Source organism: Daucus carota, chromosome 3 (genome assembly GCF_001625215.2).
Source record: "Daucus carota subsp. sativus chromosome 3, DH1 v3.0, whole genome shotgun sequence".
NCBI lineage: Eukaryota > Viridiplantae > Streptophyta > Magnoliopsida > Apiales > Apiaceae > Daucus > Daucus carota.
The window spans coordinates 3,066,451-3,084,120 of NC_030383.2; the positions used below are offsets into that span (position 1 = coordinate 3,066,451).

General features: G+C 34.0%; 3 protein-coding genes across 5 annotated transcripts; 1 reads left to right on the top strand and 2 right to left on the bottom strand.

Moving 5' to 3' along the window:
• Nucleotides 1–205: 205 nt before the first annotated feature.
• LOC108214060 (uncharacterized) lies at nt 206–5,658 on the bottom strand. Its single transcript, XM_017385843.2, has 5 exons — nt 5,383–5,658; nt 2,642–2,942; nt 2,005–2,163; nt 1,554–1,849; nt 206–601 (listed from the first exon to the last, which is right to left on the bottom strand). The coding sequence occupies exons 1-5, from the start codon at nt 5,575–5,577 to the stop codon at nt 380–382; spliced, it is 1,173 nt and encodes a 390-aa protein (XP_017241332.2). The 5' UTR covers nt 5,578–5,658; the 3' UTR covers nt 206–379.
• Nucleotides 5,659–9,331: 3,673 nt separating this feature from the next.
• Nucleotides 9,332–13,280, top strand: LOC108214062 (metal-nicotianamine transporter YSL3-like). 3 transcript variants are annotated; one of them, XM_017385846.2, is made up of 4 exons: nt 9,332–9,812; nt 9,932–10,311; nt 10,588–10,760; nt 10,901–10,990. In XM_017385846.2, the coding sequence occupies exons 2-4, from the start codon at nt 9,954–9,956 to the stop codon at nt 10,952–10,954; spliced, it is 585 nt and encodes a 194-aa protein (XP_017241335.1). In that variant the 5' UTR covers nt 9,332–9,812; nt 9,932–9,953; the 3' UTR covers nt 10,955–10,990. The 3 variants fall into 3 exon arrangements, with proteins under 3 accessions (XP_017241335.1, XP_063946498.1, XP_063946499.1); XM_064090428.1 differs by having other exon boundaries at nt 9,333–9,812; nt 9,929–10,311; XM_064090429.1 differs by lacking the exon at nt 10,901–10,990 and adding an exon at nt 13,236–13,280 and having other exon boundaries at nt 9,336–9,812; nt 9,929–10,311.
• LOC108214061 (uncharacterized) lies at nt 12,283–17,650 on the bottom strand. The gene is made up of 5 exons (XM_017385844.2): nt 17,340–17,650; nt 14,667–14,967; nt 14,023–14,181; nt 13,572–13,867; nt 12,283–12,678 (listed from the first exon to the last, which is right to left on the bottom strand). Exons 1-5 carry the CDS (start codon nt 17,532–17,534, stop codon nt 12,457–12,459), a joined length of 1,173 nt encoding a protein of 390 aa, XP_017241333.1. The 5' UTR covers nt 17,535–17,650; the 3' UTR covers nt 12,283–12,456.
• Nucleotides 17,651–17,670: the final 20 nt, after the last annotated feature.

Here is a 17,670-nt window from a genome sequence, read left to right on the forward strand (position 1 = left end):
GATTGTGAAGAAGTGAGAGCGGACAATAATATTTTGATTGAATATAATAGAAGTCCAAAGCATTAGGAGACTAATAGCAATCCTAACCTGAGTGGCAATCAATCCAATATAAACAACTTTCAGACACGACTGATTCAAATTTCAGATCCATGACACAAAAGCTAATCAGTTCGTTCATAGAAAGCTATGTAATCTTTGACACTAATTTAATTTAAAATGTAAAATAAGATTAAACTGACACCGTGTCAACCATTTATATTATTCAGAACTCAGATATACTGAAAGATGATAGAGTACACTTCATGCAGATATATTTACGAAACTCATACTGTCTGGCATCAGGACATAAAAAACAGTTTCCTAGATCATTGTTAAAACCTCAAGGATCTTGGTCCTCCGCCTGAATATTTAAAACTTGGGACACCATAAGCTTAGATAGCTCACTAAGTGCAGCTCGCACTTGATTATCATCCGGCTCCCTATTGCCTGACCATCCTGGCAATTGTGAACTCATCCTCGTGTATTCACTAGCAGCAGCCTTTGATTTTCTTTTTGTAGCTAGAACTTTCTCAAGATCTGATTGTGATAATGGCCTGGGTTCCTGAAAATATAATAAAGATTGAAGACTCATCAAGAAGAACATGGGCAAAAACAATAAACTTATTGAAATTTTTGTACTCGAACTTCATGCATATATTGAAGACCAGTAACGAGGAAATGGGCAAGGAAAAGAAAAACCTTACTGAGCATCTCTGGCCCCAACAAAATAATAAAAAGAAGTATAACTGTTTGAACAATTGTAATGAATTGGCCATATTGAAAAGATTATACTTTACAACATTAATAATCCAACCGACCCTACGAAGCGAGGACAGTTCCTAGAGAATCACATCTCAAGCATGGACACATATATGTGGCGGACACTGCCACTCCTACGTACTCTTAGTCACATCCCTGACAATATAATATTTATCTTTGGATATACATATTTCCGATGTGGACATTTTAACCTCAGCAGCCCATTTATAAGTATTAGTGTACATATCAGTTCCCCATTTTTCGAAGATTAATGTGTAATCTAGCATAACTTTATTATTAATTTTATTATACTGACTACTAATTTTGGTACTATACTAAGGCACACTGTGTAAACCTCTAGGTGAACCAACTTAGCCTACTTCAAATTTAAGCCAGCTTGAAGACTTCAGGTCCTGATTATCATGAACCCTTACACAAAGGTAGGTGAAAATTCCTAAAGAGGGTAGTTCAATTATTGTGTGGGGAAGTTTTCTCATTGCAATTTCCCATCCCAGAAGAATTTCCAGGCTTCTAATAGTCAAATATCAGATTTTTCATAAGTAAATAGAAGTTTCATGCACCAGCCCAAAATGAATTAACGTGGGGGGGGGGGGGGGGGGGATGTGTTAATCTACTTGACCTGCTATTGATCGGAAAAGTTAATAAGCAATGAAAGCAACATTCATTCGACTAAATAATTAATGATGTTGTTCCTTTAGAATCAAAGAAGTAATATACGAGAAAAGAATACAGACCGAAGATTCCAGTCCATTCTTTTCAGCATTAAGAAGGTCCCTGATGGGAAAATAGGCTGCCTGCTTGCAGAGCTCAAGAAGATCTGAGCCACTATACCCATCACATAAACCAGCTATGTGATCAAAGTCAATTGAACTCTCCACCCTCTCCCCCTTCAAGATAACCTTTAATATATCAACTCTACCCCTGCGATCAGGTAATCCAATTTTAAAAGCCTGGGGGAGACGTCTTAGTATTGCTTCATCAAGCTCTGATGGACGATTAGTGGCCGCAAGAACCATCACCCTTGCATTTTCTACATAAAAATATCAAAAATGAGTAAAACTAGTGAAAAGGTAGCTACTGATCCTGATCAGTGGTCACAAAACACAGTTATGACATGGAAAGAGAAACTGAGAGGTCGACTTTAATCAAGGTACATTTTTATAAAAAGTAATCAAGAGAACATACGATCAGTGGTGAAACCATCCCATAACGCCATGAACTCTGTCTTCATGTTTGTTAATGCTTCATGGTCACTAGAACGCCGCTGACCCAGAAAGCTGTCGACCTCATCAATAAATATAATAGCAGGTTGGAGTTTATGGGCCAAACTAAATACAGCCGACACTGCAAATTATTTTGCATATATTAAAGAAACAAACAGCCTAAATATAAAAGTATTGGGACCAGAACACAGGAACAACTAATTTAATGCACAGGACACGAAGCCCAAGACAACTACAGAACCGAAGACACATTTGAGACCAACTATAATTCTTTTTAAGGAATTTTCTGAAAAAAGTATAATAATCGAAATTTATAAGCCAAGTCAATCAGGCTGATATGTAATCCTCCCTTACCAGCCAAGCTGCAACTATATTACCATTACTGCAAAAAAAACAGGCAAAAGTCCTTGGACCAGAAGCTAAGTAGAGCTATCAGCAAAAAAACAAGTTTTAGAACTAAGTATTTAAAATATAGTTGGTCAATGCAAAAGAGAAAAATAAGAATCAAGCTTGATAGAATTTTAATCACATGTCTAATTAAAGACTAAATGAAGTAACAACTAATAAAGATACAATGACTAAAGCAAAAACACACTCACCAAGTTTTTGTGCATCACCAAACCACTTGCTCATAAGATTTGCTATTCTTACGTTAATGAAAACTGCCCCCGACTCTTTTGCAATAGCTTTTGCGAGCATAGTCTTTCCCGTGCCTGGAGGCCCATATAACAGCACACCTTTCTGAGGACCAAGGAGTTTCCCGTGTGAAAAAAGTTCTGGCCTACAGAGTGGGAGAATGACCATTTCATGCAGTGACTGCTTAATGCTGTCCAGCCCTCCAATTGAATCAAATTCCACATCAATGTGATCAGGATTAATAACATCACAAGCTATTACATCCTGCAAGGCATTATTTGAAAAGTTAAACATAGCGATTACATGGATCTTTAAACCACCGAAGGAATCATGCTCTAGGGGTGTCACCATGAACGAACTAGAAAATGAAGAGAAGGAAGGTGACAATTACACTCAAATATATTTTACAATTAATTTTAAATTTAGGAAAAATAACTAAATGCTATCGCTAAATCGCTCAAGCACACCTATACGCAGCCCAACTTTCAAAATCTCTGCTGCCTACTATCTCTCTACATCATCCCAATCTGAGTCTTTACATATTTGCAGCTTGTCCTCTTCTGTTTGCCTACATGCTACAGCACAATTATTTGATTTTCTTCTCTTATTTTTCTTTTCTATCTGACATCTGGATTTAAATTTTTTTTTTTTGTTGTTGTTGTATCTCTCTTATGCTTGTTGCTTGTTCTTAGGGGTGGTAATTTTGGGTCATAGTCTAGGTTCATGTTGGCCCACCTATATCAAATCCTGTTTCTAATTTAATCTGAACACGGCGAGAAATTTAAATAAAAAAAATAATTAACACCCTCAAGCTTTGTTTACGTAAAATAAGGAATTACAACAAATCAATGGATGGTTAGTCGGGTCCCAAGCTAAAGCAAAAGAACCACATGATCCTTGCACCAATATCTAAAAAATCAAGATGGTAGAAATACTTGCAATTACTAACAAAGTGAAGCAAAGTAAGCACGGTAGAGGATATGTAAAAGAGAGATATAGAAAATATGGTGATAGATGAGTGTGACAGATAATAAATTAGGATTCTCAAAAATTACAGGTAAAGTTGACTACAAGAACTAGAAATGGGATGGGGATGCTGTTGTGGAGAGAGATACTAGGTAAAAGAGGTTATGAACTTCGGGTTGAGAACAAGGTTCCGAAGCAAGAACAATAGAGACAAGGGAATAAACGATACCAGACAGAGTGCATCTTAGGTTTCGGATACAGGGTTCAGAAATATGTCCTCAATTGTAGTCTGTTATCGAATTTTGAGTATAATTACGTAGTAAAACTATTATGTTATATATTTAAATAAGTTATACCATATACGAAGGTAAAGGCTACTGCTATGGTAGTAACATTAGCAGGCCGCTTCGGGTTTTTTGGATCGACCCAAATATGCCCTATTTTTGGGTAATTGCAACAAAGATGCCAGGAAATTTAAGATACCCCAAGAGAAAATGAAAATGAATAGAAAACTTCAAGATTTCAAAAAACCTGTGGACATTAAACCCAGATATTTGACTGGGAATACCCTGCAAATGAGCTACATCTACATTCTAGTTTCTATGGAATTGAACGATGCTCTTGAATGCACGATGATGCATCCATTTTTCCTACATGAAGCATTGTTAAACATTATATAAAAGGAATATATGCCAATAAAACAAACTACCTAGAAGTTCTTCTTTCTCATTTAGCTGAAATTTTGACTTAAAACAAACATTGCTATGTTTAGGTCCTAAAATTTAAATTTCAAGCTACTACTAACTCCACTAAGCTTCATAACTTACCATTGTACCATATGTAGAACCTCCCCCTGTTCCATATTTCAGATATAAGCACCCATTTAGTTTGTTCTGTATATTCACTTACACAGCAATTCATTGCTTAACACAAATCATGCCACCACTAGAAAACCCTCATCCCACATCCTAGTCTGACAAATACATCTCTAATGGAAAAGTGAATTTAATCATGATACACATAATACAGAACGTACATCACCAAAATACGCGATGACGATAAATAAAATTCATTATCCAACAACAAAAAATAGCCCCATTGAAACTTTCGACCTATCTAAAACACATCCACCAAAAAAATTAAAAGGGCCTGGTCCATAAAAGAACCAGAATGGGAATACAACACAATTATAACCGAGAACACCCAAGAACAACATTCCAGCCGCAATTCAACGTCGCTAAATTAGATAATCAAACACATAAAATTCAATATTTAACTACTTACTATAAACCCATATATATTGTTTATTAGAACCAAAACATTAAAAGGCTATTAGTTGTATAATCAAACGGATATAATTCAACATCTATAACTAAGGTTCAACACAATTAACATACATAACTAAACACCCTATAAACCCATACATACTAAATTAATACTCCATATATCCGGCTATCTCAATAATTTAATTAATTTCTTTACACTTTTCTTTTTTGACATCTTCTAGTTTCCTTGCATCTCAAAACAATCTAAAAATAGTAAGCCTATGTGAATTGTGATATAAAAATTACTCTTACTTGCGGTACTAGTATCATCCACTTTCTCAAATCTACGCTATTCTTACATTTTTCACTATTCTATACAATTGTCTTTCAAGAAATATATTATAAAAATCGAAACATTAAAAATCTGGTCGGCCAAAACACGGGCTAAAACAAATTTGAAAAGAGTAGAGTACCTCGTAGGGATTGGTCTGAATGAGAGGTCTGCCAAGACGCTTGGCAATCTCTTTCTTGGCTTCGTGTGCTTTCTTGGAAGCTTCTCGATTCGGGTCGAGCTGACGAAGACCCACGAACAGAACTAAGCAACTGAAAGCGGCACTGGCTGCATATAATATCAGTTCTTGTAAGAACTTCGTCTCTCCACCCTTCATCTTGTTCAATTTTTCGGGGTTCGCAGGAGCTAAGATTTCTTTGGTGTCGTGGAAAGATGATTTGGGTGCTTGTAGCTTCAGTAAAGCTGATTTATCTGGTTAAAAATTTATTATTTATAATTAAAGTTTAATGTTTATTAGTTGATTAAAATTTGATTTAATTATATTTGTTGATTGATTGTTATTTTTCATAGAATTTAATTTTTATAATTTTTTATATTATAAAATGGTATTACGAGCAATAAATATTTCCATCATCAGTCTATTAAATATTTTTTTAGTATTGATATATGAGAGTGTGAGAATGTTTTTTTGTTTAATTTTAAATTATAATTGTCATATTTCATATGTGTTCGTTCGTGGAGGAAATATATTGGGTCCGTTTATTTAACAGAAGCAGAAGTTGCTTCTGCCTTTTACTTCTCTTGACTCGTTTGTATAAAGAAGTAGAAACACTTCTAAGAAGTTAAGAGCTGAAAATGTAGCTTCTCTCACAGCTTCTGATTCTTTTCCAAAGATTTTATTAACTTATTTACTTCCCACTTTTACTCTATTTTTCTAATTTATGTCATATTTTTTTTAAACTAGCCCAAACGGTCTCATTGTTTATCGATTCTTGTTTTTCTTACGGCAGAAACTCGAGGACCGGTTCCCTGCGAGAAAATTCCGGCCTAACGAAGTGGGAGAATGACCGGTTCATGCAGCGACTCCTTTATCGTTATCAACCTTCATATCAAATCCAGTGACATTAATTTCATGAGGGCAATCCCTGATCTAAATTTCAAAATTGAAGCAAATTATTACAAATTCAAATTTGAATTTCCCATTATAAAATACTCTCCCATTTCAATTTACATGTTCAGTTTCAATAAAAAAAAGATAATTTTTTTAAATTTGATATAAGTTCTTGCAAGAACTTCGTCTCTCCACCCTTCATCTTGTTCGATAATTTAATGTTGTTTTTATGGGGTTTTCAGGGTTCGCAGGAGCTAAGGTTTCTTTGGTGTCGTGTAAAGCTGATTTGGGTGCTTATAGCTTCAGGCGTATAGCTGATTTATCTGGTTTAAAATTTATTATTTATAGTTGAAATTTTAATATTATCTTTTAGTATTTTGGTATTGATTAATTAAAATTTGATTAAATTTTATTTATTTATCTATTGTTATATTTCATAAAATCTAATTTTTATAATTTGTTTATATTATAAAATGGTATTACGAGCAGTAAATATTTCCATCATCAATCTATTAAATATCTTTTTAATATTAATATATGAGATTGTGAGAGTGTTTTTTTTAATTAATTATAAATTATAAGTGTCATATTAGATATTACATATGTGTTCGTTAGTACTTAGTAGAGGAAATATATTGTTTATCGATTCTTGTATTTCTTGCGGCAGAAACTCGAGGACCGGTTCCCTGCGAGAAAAATTCCGGCCTAATGAAGTGGGAGAAATGAGAATGACCGGTTCATGCAGCGACTCCTTTCCTTTATCCGTTATCAACCTTCATATCAAATCCAGTCTGACATTAATTTCATCAGGGCAGTCACTGATCCAAATTTCAAGATTGGAGCAAAATATTTCAAATTCAAATTTGAATTTCATCTATTTTATTATGAAATATTTTCCCGTTTCAATTTACATGTTCAGTTTTAATAAAAAAAAAGATATTTTTTTATATTTCATATTTAAATTAATCTATCAGAAACATTCTTCCCAAATATTCGAAACTAAAAAAGGTTTATAATTTAATATTTTAAATTTAAAAGTTTTAAGAAATTTCCTTACACAAACGTATGAAGTTGGAAAAGGCGATTTTAATTTTGATTTTTAGTTTCAAAATAATATTTTGAAACTTAAATATTTTTTAATATTAACTATTTATTTTAGATAATTTTTTCTTCAATAATTTTGAAAATATTCTTTTCTTCCATTTGAAACTCAAAAAGGTAACTTTGATGTTTTAAAATGATCTTTTTGACATATTAGAAGCATTTTCCCTACATGCTAGAAATAGAAAGTATAATTTATTTTTATATCCGAAGTTAAAAAATTTCAGAAAATCCAAGAACTATTCCAGAGACATTAGGTCAATACAAGCATCTCCCTCATCAAATTGATGATTTATGAAGAATCCATTCTATGGGGACGACCTCCATATATAATTTTTTACGCTGGATACTTTTTTCTTAATAAGAAATCCATTAATTAAATTTGGTTAACGTACTAGTTAATTTTGATTAACTACCTACAGCTAAACAAATATCTAATCTTTGATTAACAACTTTGTTGAGTATTACTTTGAAAAGCTGCATTAACTAATTAAGTATTCTCTACAAAACCCCTCTGTATCGAATCTTGCCTTTTTTCTAAAAGAGATGTTAACTTTACCCGAGCAAGTGGAACTCAAATAGAACCAATCAACTCATGACTCATGTCATCACAAAAAATCAAAAGAATAATAAAAAGAAGTGGATGTTAGAAATTTATATTTCTACGGCTCTTTCCAAAATATCAGTCAGCTTTACCTGTGTTCACTTATTTTATAAGAATATAGATCAGAATATTTCGCTTCCTTTTTAACGTAAATTTAATATGTCTTTTAATAAAACAACAAATATATATATATAATTATGTAAGAACTTTTTTTCATTTTAGTTATTATGAATTTTCATTTTACATAATCATATGATATTTGGAATGAAAAATCAGATAAAAATAAATGTATGAATTTATTTTAGCTCCAATCTCATTAATAATATGATCTATGCACAAAAATTTTCATAAATAAAAATCTGAAAAATAATTATTAATGTGTCGCATATTCGAAAAATTAACAAAAGTCAAAATTCAAGAGCAAACCATAAATTCATTTCCTATTGTTATCATATTTTATTTTAAACAATTTAATTAATTGTCATATAAAATATAAATTAGGTGAGACATTTTTCACTCAATTCCGAGTATATTTTAACATGTTAGCATTAGATTTTTACCTTTGATTTTTATTTATTTTTTTTTTTTTTGACAAATGCAAGAAAATTTCATTAACTTGAACATAATACAGTCGGGACAAACCCCTAACTGCCAATACAACCAGGTGGTAAAACAAATAACATACTAAAAACAATTAGATGATTTGTTTCCTGATCGTTTAACCCATAGAATTTAACAATTCTTAAAGTTAAAAACGAAATCAAAGACATCCCAAGCGATCCAAATTGCACCAACACCTCTGGAAATAATAACATCGCAATTGACCATATCACATAAAAACCATTGTTAGCCCAATGTTCACAAACACCAATCGCATAAATTGAGATTGGAGAAGCGGTACCACAGCTATCTACATGCCGGACACCAGCTATAGACATGCCAAAGACACCCCTACTATCTACATGCCAAATACCAGCTATAGACATGCAGAAAGTGTAAACCCGTGAATGATGAACGATCTTTGGTTGTGAAAGGTGAGCTTTTGCAATAATCACCACCGTCCCAGATTCGATATTTTTAATTTTCAAACAAGTGCAAAAGGTGAAAATCTATTAAATCACGAGCGTGGGACATGTAATAAAGTCAACAAATCTATCGATCTGCTGAATCATAAATGCCACTGAGAGAGGATAAAAAAACATCTCGAATTTCGATGCACCATGTTTCCAACACACGCCAAAAAACCAAACCCCTTTACTTCTGAATTCAATGATGTTACATCCCAACCAAAAGTCTTCCAAATCTTTCCATTACATCACTATCTTCCCATCTGTATCCACATTTCTAAGATACATACAGAATAGTAAAAATACCCAGTTTTTAAAAGAGGTCAGTGGGAAGGTAATGCAATTCTAGCCCACCAGTTGTTTACCTAAGATGTCACTTTTGATTGTGCTGCAGCAAGTACTACATACCTCAAATTTATGTGTAGTACAATTTTTTGCAGTACAAGATGGTTATCTTTTTAGCACCCATTCTCCTTGAGTGAAGACTATTCAATGAGCCAGCTCTTCTTGATTGGTAAAGTTCAAACCTTTATGCAAGAATAGTATTTATATGCATGCATATACTGTTTTATTTGACAAAATTTGAGTTGGGTATTCAAGAATTTGTCTTTGGAGTTGGTTGTGAAGTGGAGTTTTGTTAAAAGGTTCTTCAATTGAAGAAACAAGGTTTTTCTTGATTGAGCTCAATAAAGATTCCATCTTTATTTATCAGAGAAGATTTTAATCAGGTTTGGCTGAGTTATATTCACATTTCTTGTTTATCTATACTTTTTTTTTTTTTTTTAGTTTAGAATATGTTTTGTGCATAAAGTTCTGAACTTTTTGTTAAATAATTGAATTATAGCAGATACTAGTTTGGAACTTTATTAATGGGGAGCAATGAAATGGAAATAAGTAGAGAGATTGAGAATGATCAATTGGGAGAGGTACGGAATGAGGTAGAGGATGTGAAGAGATTGCCTCCATGGACAACTCACATTACGATTCGAGGAATTGTTGCTAGTATAGCTATTGGGATCGTTTACAGTGTTATTGTAATGAAGCTTAATCTCACCACTGGGCTTGTGCCTAATCTCAATGTTTCAGCTGCTTTGCTTGCCTTTGTTCTAATTAGAACGTGGACAAAGTTAATTCATAAGGCTGGATATGTTTCGTCGCCCTTCACTAGACAAGAGAATACAATCATTCAGACTTGTGCGGTAGCATGTTATAGTATTGCTGTTGGAGGTGAGTTCATTTGATTCATTCCTCCTATATATATACAGGCGTTTATTAAAATCCAAACAATTTTGCCCTTTTAACTACAAATCAGTCATTCGTATTCTGAGACGGTGATTAGTAATGTGATTGGTGATTTATATATGGTTTTAAGAGTTTGTAGACTAAATGTTCTGTAGCAGAACATGACAGTGTGTGCATATATATATTTACTTCCAACAGGGATTTAATGCATGGTCTCAATATTAAATAGACAACAGCTAATTTATACATTATTCATTATAGGGGGGTTTGGTTCTTATCTGTTGGGATTGAACAAGAATACATATGAGCAAGCAGGGATCGACACAGAGGGGAATTCACCAGGTAGTTACAAGGAACCTGCTGTTGGTTGGATGACTGGCTTTCTCTTTGTTAGCAGTTTTGTTGGGCTTTTGGCCTTGGTACCTCTGCGAAAGGTAAATCTTTATAACAACTGTTATGTTCACAGATCTATTTCACTACATTAGTGGTATCTCGTTTACCTTGATCAGTCCTATATATGATGATACACGTGGCGGTTTCCTAATTGTGTATTATCATGTTTATTGTTCTACAGATTATATGCTCGTATCTTTTCGCTATCATATGGCCTTATAGAGAGGTTAGGTGAAAATTATACTTAATAATTTTAAAATTTTATTAATAATTAGCTATTGAAATGATCAAAGATCAATTAAGTTGAGATATATTTTTTTAATGAAAATATGATGAAAGTTGGCATGGACTATAAAGTATAAACTAATGAAGTATCGGTTTGCTCATTCATTCGGTGCAAATGGCATGCTAACAAAACGTGGAACTTATACAGCACCACCTTCTATTTGTTAATCCATTGACTATTACAGATCTACCAACAATAACAATATTTTATATAAAATATTATTTTACTAAATCGTGATCAAACAACATTAACACTCACTGGGATCCCAACACTCATCAATAGGTGGTTTGATTTAACTTATATGAAAATAACAACTTCAAACTATGTCTGACTATTTTTATCTATTTATAAGTTATCAGTTATAAAAATTATTCATATTAATAATAAATTATTAATAGAAATACGACACCTAACTAAAATTTTTTTTAACGTGCGTCATTTGCACGCACTAGAAAATAGCCCTTATAGTATTTAAGTTTTTCTATGGTGTGCCATAGACACATGTTAAACACTAAAATTTATAAGTTTAGCTGATTTTGATCGGCTCCTACTTCTTTACCGATCACACCAATCAAAATCCACAAAACTTGTAGAATTTGGTGCTTAGCATGTCGCCATGGCACACACTGGCCAAACGCTTAAGAAAATATCCGTTGTAGTATTTATATAACAAAGTTAAAAATGGTCTACAATGAGCTGCCCGTCAACAACTGGGGCACCAAATTCTACAGATGCGTGCTACAGTTACTAGCATATTGCTGCAAAGCCTGCAATAGCTTATAGCCATGGACTGCAGAACACCCCACCACGAAGAAAAGAAACATTTAAGTGTTGCTTCCATCAGTCAGATAAGAGGAGAAACAATTTAAATAATGTCAAACCACAAACTGCATATGTTCTTCGGCTTAGTCCATCTGCGATACTGCACAGACATCAAATGCTAGTTTCGCGTTAGAAGTGGGTGATCACCGCTAGACACAATGCAATTGCAGCCTTTTCCGATACTCAATTCAGTCAGTCTCATACCAGTCAGTAACGCAGATCAGTACCTGGTCAGAGAAGTTTTCCTGATTCTGAAGAAGTAGTGAGAGCGGACAATAATATTTTGATTGAATATGATAGAAGTCCAAAGCATTAGGAGACTCATAACAATCCTAACCTGAGTGGCAATCAATCCAATATAAACAACTTTCAGACACGACTGATTCAAATTTCAGATCCATGACACAAAAGCTAATCAGTTCGTTCATAGAAAGCTATGTAATCTTTGACACTAATTTAATTTAAAATGTAAAATAAGATTAAACTGACACCGTGTCAACCATTTATATTATTCAGAACTCAGATATACTGAAAGATGATAGAGTACACTTCATGCAGATATATTTACGAAACTCATACTGTCTGGCATCAGGACATAAAAAACAGTTTCCTAGATCATTGTTAAAACCTCAAGGATCTTGGTCCTCCGCCTGAATATTTAAAACTTGGGACACCATAAGCTTAGATAGCTCACTAAGTGCAGCTCGCACTTGATTATCATCCGGCTCCCTATTGCCTGACCATCCTGGCAATTGTGAACTCATCCTCGTGTATTCACTAGCAGCAGCCTTTGATTTTCTTTTTGTAGCTAGAACTTTCTCAAGATCTGATTGTGATAATGGCCTGGGTTCCTGAAAATATAATAAAGATTGAAGACTCATCAAGAAGAACATGGGCAAAAACAATAAACTTATTGAAATTTTTGTACTCGAACTTCATGCATATATTGAAGACCAGTAACGAGGAAATGGGCAAGGAAAAGAAAAACCTTACTGAGCATCTCTGGCCCCAACAAAATAATAAAAAGAAGTATAACTGTTTGAACAATTGTAATGAATTGGCCATATTGAAAAGATTATACTTTACAACATTAATAATCCAACCGACCCTACGAAGCGAGGACAGTTCCTAGAGAATCACATCTCAAGCATGGACACATATATGTGGCGGACACTGCCACTCCTACGTACTCTTAGTCACATCCCTGACAATATAATTTTCTTTGGATATAAATATCTCCGATGTCAACATTCTAACCTCAGCAGCCCATTTATAAGTATTAGTGTACATATCAGTTCCCCCCATTTTTCGCAGATTAATGTGCAATCTAACGTAACTTCATTATTTAATTTTATTATACTGACTACTAATTTTGGTATATACTAAGTCACACTGTGTAAACCTCTAGGTGAACCAACTTAGCCTACTTCAAATTTAAGCAAGCTTGAAGACTTCAGGTCCTAATTATCATGAACCCTTACACAAAGGTAGGTGAAAATTCCTAAAGAGGGTGGTTCAATTATTGTGTGGGGAAGTTTTCTCATTGCAATTTCCCATCCCAGAAGAATGTCCAGGCTTCTAATAGTCAAATATCAGATTTTTCATAAGTAAATAGTAGTTGACCTGCTATTGATTGGAAAAGTTAATAATCTGTGCTTCTGAAAGCTACATTCATTGTACTAAATAATTAATGATATTGTTCATTTAGAATCAAAGAAGTAATATGCGAGAAAAGAATACAGACCGAAGATTCGAGTCCACTCTTTTCAGCATTAAGAAGGTCCCTGATGGGAAAATAGGCTGCCTGCTTGCACAGCTCAAGAAGATCTGAGCCACTATACCCATCACATAAACCAGCTATGTGATCAAAGTCAATTGAACTCTCCACCCTCTCCCCCTTCAAGATAACCTTTAATATATCAACTCTACCCCTGCGATCAGGTAATCCAATTTTAAAAGCCTGGGGGAGACGTCTTAGTATTGCTTCATCAAGCTCTGATGGACGATTAGTGGCCGCAAGAACCATTACCCTTGCATTTTCTACATAAAAATATAAAAAATGAGTAAAACTAGCGAAAAGGTAGCTACTGATCCTGATCAGTGGTCACAAAACACAGTTATGACATGGAAAGAGAAACTGAGAGATCAACTTTAATCAGGGTACATTTTTATAAAAAAAAATCAAGAGAACATACGATCAGTGGTGAAACCATCCCATAAAGCCATGAACTCTGTCTTCATGTTTGTTAATGCTTCATGGTCGCTAGAACGCCGCTGACCCAGAAAGCTGTCGACCTCATCAATAAATATAATAGCAGGTTGGAGTTTATGGGCCAAACTAAATACAGCCGACACTGCAAATAATTTTGCATATATTAAAGAAACAAACAACCTAAATATAAAAGTATTGGGACTAGAACACAGGAACAGACTAATTTAATGCACAGGACACGAAGCCCAAGACAACTACAGAACCGCAGACACGGTTGAGACCAACCACAATTCTTTTTAAGGAATTTTCTGAAAAAAGTATATAATAATAATCGAAATTTATAAGCCAAGTCAATCAGGCTGATATGTAATCCTCCCTTACCAGCCAAGCTGCAACTATATTACAATTACTGCAAAAAAAAGGCAAAAGTCCTTGGACCAAAAGCTAAGTAGAGCTATCAGCAAAAAAACAAGTTTTAGAACTAAGTATTTAAAATATATAACTGGTCACTGCAAAAGAGAAAAATAAGAATCAAGCTTGATAGAATTTTTAATCACATGTCTAATTAAAGACTAAATGAAGTAACAACTAATAAAGATATAATGACTAAAGCAAAAACCCACTCACCAAGTTTTTGTGCATCACCAAACCACTTGCTCATAAGATTTGCTATTCTTACGTTAATGAAAACTGCCCCCGACTCTTTTGCAATAGCTTTTGCGAGCATAGTCTTTCCTGTGCCTGGAGGCCCATATAACAGCACACCTTTCTGAGGACCAAGGAGTTTCCCATGTGAAAAAAGTTCTGGCCTACAGAGTGGGAGAATGACCATTTCATGCAGTGACTGCTTAATGCTATCCAGCCCTCCAATTGAATCAAATTCCACATCAATGTGATCAGGATTAATAACATCACAAGCTATTACATCCTGCAAGGCATTATTTGAAAAGTTAAACATAGCGATTACATGGATCTTTAAACCACCGAAGGAATCATGCTCTAGGGGTGTCACCATGAACGAACTAGAAAATGAAGAGAAGGGAGGTGACAATTACACTCAAATATATTTTACAATTAATTTTAAATTTAGGAAAAATAACTAAATGCTATCGCTAAATCGCTCAAGCACACTAATCCGCAGCCTAACTTTCAAAATCTCTGCTGCCCTATCTCTCTACATCATCCCAATCTGAATCTCTACATATTTGCAGCTTGTCCTCTTCTGTTTGCCTACATGCTACAGCACAATTATTTGATTTCTTTCTTCTCTAATTTTTATTTCTATCTGACATCTGGATTTAAATATTAATTTTTTTGTTGTATCTCTCTTATGCTTGCTGCTTGTTCTTAGGGGTGGTAATTTTGGGTCATGGTCTAGGTTCATGTTGGCCCACCTAAATTAAATCCTGTTTCTAAGTTATTCTGAACGCAGCAAGAAATTTAAATAAGAAAAAATAATTAACACCCTCAAGCTTTGTTTACGTAAAATAAGGATTTACAACAAATCAATGGATGGTTAGTCGGGTACCAAGATAAAGCAAAAGAACCACATGATCCTTGCACCAATATCTGAAAAATCAAGATGGCAGAAATACTTGCAATGACTAACAAAGTGAAGCAAAGTAAACACGGTAGAGAATATGTAAAAGGGAGAGATGGAAAATATGGTAATAGATGAGTTGACTACAGGAAGTAGAAATGGGATGGGTATGCTGTTGTGGAGAGAGATACTAGGTAAAAGAGGTTATGAACTTCGGGTTGAGAACAGGGTTCCGAAGTGAGAACAATAGAGAACGAGGGAATGAATGATAGCAGGCAGAGTGCACCTCAGGTTTCGGATACAGGGTTCAGAAATATGTCCTTAATTGTAGTATGTTTTCAACTTTTGAGTATAATTACGCAGTACAACTATAATGTTATATACTTAAATAAGTTATACCATTTCCGAGGGTCAAGGCTACTGCTATGGTAGTAACATTAGCAGGTCGCTTCGGGTTTTTTGGATCGACCCAAAGATGACCCTATTTTTGGGTAATTGCAACAAAGATGCAAGGAAATTTAAGATACCCCAAGAGAAAATCAAAATGAATAGAAAACTTCAATATTTCAAAAAACCCGTGGATATTAAACCCAAATATTTGACTGGGAGTACCCTGCAAATGAGCTACATCTACATTCTATTTTCTATGGAATTGAACGATGCTCTTGAATGCACGATGATGCATCCATTTTTCCTACATGAAGCATTGTTAAACATTATATAAAAGGAATCAACATATATATGCCAATAAAACAAACTACCTAGAAGTTCTTCATTCTCATTTAGCTGAAATTTTGACTCAAAACAAACATTGCTATGTTTAGGTCCTAGAATTTAAATTTTAAGCTACTACTAACTCCACTAAGCTTCATAACTTACCATTGTATAATCACCCATTTAGTGTGTTCTGTATATTCACTTACACAGCAATTCATAGCTTAACACAAATCATGCCACCACTAGAAAACCCTCATTCCACATCCTAGTCTGACAAATACATCCCTAATGGTAAAGTGAATTTAATCATGATACACATAATACAGAACCTACATTACCAAAATACGTGATAACGATAAATAAAATTCATTATCCAACAACAAAAAATAGCTCCATTGAAACTTTCAAGCTACCTAAAACACATCCACTGAAAAATTTAGAAGGGCCTGGTCCATAAAAGAACCAGAATGAGAATACAACACAATTATAACCAAGAACACCCAATAACAACATTCCACCCGCAATTCAACGTCACTAAATTAAAAAATCAAACACATAAAACTTAATATTTATCTTAGGTTCAACACAATTAATATATATAACAATACTTACTAGAAACCCATATATTGTTTACTAAAACCAAAACATTAAAACGCTGTCAATTGTATAATCAAAAACATCTATAACTAAGGTTCAACACAATAAACATACATAACTAAACTCCCTATAAACCCATACATACTAAATTACTACTCCATCTATCCGGCTATCTCAATAATTTATTAATTTCTTTACACTTTTCTTTTTTGACATCTTCTGAATTCCTTACATTTCAAAACAATCTAAAAATAGTAAGCCTTTGTGACATAAAAATTACTCCTACTTGCGGTACTAGTATCATCCACTTTCTCAAATCTACGCTATTCTTACATTTTTCACTATTTTATACAATTGTCTTGCAAGAAATATATTATTAAAATCGAAACATTAAAAGTCTGGTCGGCCGAAACACGGGCTAAAACAATTTGAAAAGAGTACAGTACCTCGTAGGGATTGGTTTGAATAAGAGGTCTGCCAAGACGCTTGGCAATCTCTTTCTTGGCTTCGTGTGCTTTCTTGGAAGCTTCTCGATTCGGGTCGAGCTGACGAAGACCCACGAACAGAACTAAGCAACTGAAAGCGGCGCTGGCTGCATATAATATGAGTTCTTGTAAGAACTTCGTCTCTCCACCCTTCATCTTGTTCAATACTTTAATGTTGTTTTTATGGGGTTTTCAGGGTTCGCAGGAGCTAAGATTTCTTTGGTGTCGTGGAAAGATGATTTGGGTGCTTGTAGCTTCAGTACAGCTGATTTATCTGGTTTAAAATTTATTA

Bases quoted from the DNA above. Each gene is read 5' to 3' on its own strand.
- LOC108214061 (XM_017385844.2), bottom strand. From the start codon at position 17,534: ATGAAGGGTGGAGAGACGAAGTTCTTACAAGAACTCATATTATATGCA. The intron at 14,182-14,666 runs GTGAGTGGGTTT...AATTATTTGCAG, and splicing joins TGGTGATGCACAAAAACTTG to TGTCGGCTGTATTTAGTTTG. The intron at 13,868-14,022 runs GTATGTTCTCTT...ATTTTTATGTAG, and splicing joins GGATGGTTTCACCACTGATC to AAAATGCAAGGGTAATGGTT.
- LOC108214062 (XM_017385846.2), top strand. From the start codon at position 9,954: ATGGGGAGCAATGAAATGGAAATAAGTAGAGAGATTGAGAATGATCAA. The intron at 10,312-10,587 runs GTGAGTTCATTT...TATTCATTATAG, and splicing joins TTATAGTATTGCTGTTGGAG to GGGGGTTTGGTTCTTATCTG. The intron at 10,761-10,900 runs GTAAATCTTTAT...ATTGTTCTACAG, and splicing joins CCTTGGTACCTCTGCGAAAG to ATTATATGCTCGTATCTTTT.
- LOC108214060 (XM_017385843.2), bottom strand. From the start codon at position 5,577: ATGAAGGGTGGAGAGACGAAGTTCTTACAAGAACTGATATTATATGCA. The intron at 1,850-2,004 runs GTATGTTCTCTT...ATTTTTATGTAG, and splicing joins GGATGGTTTCACCACTGATC to AAAATGCAAGGGTGATGGTT. The intron at 602-1,553 runs GTCTGTATTCTT...TTATATTTTCAG, and splicing joins AGAATGGACTGGAATCTTCG to GAACCCAGGCCATTATCACA.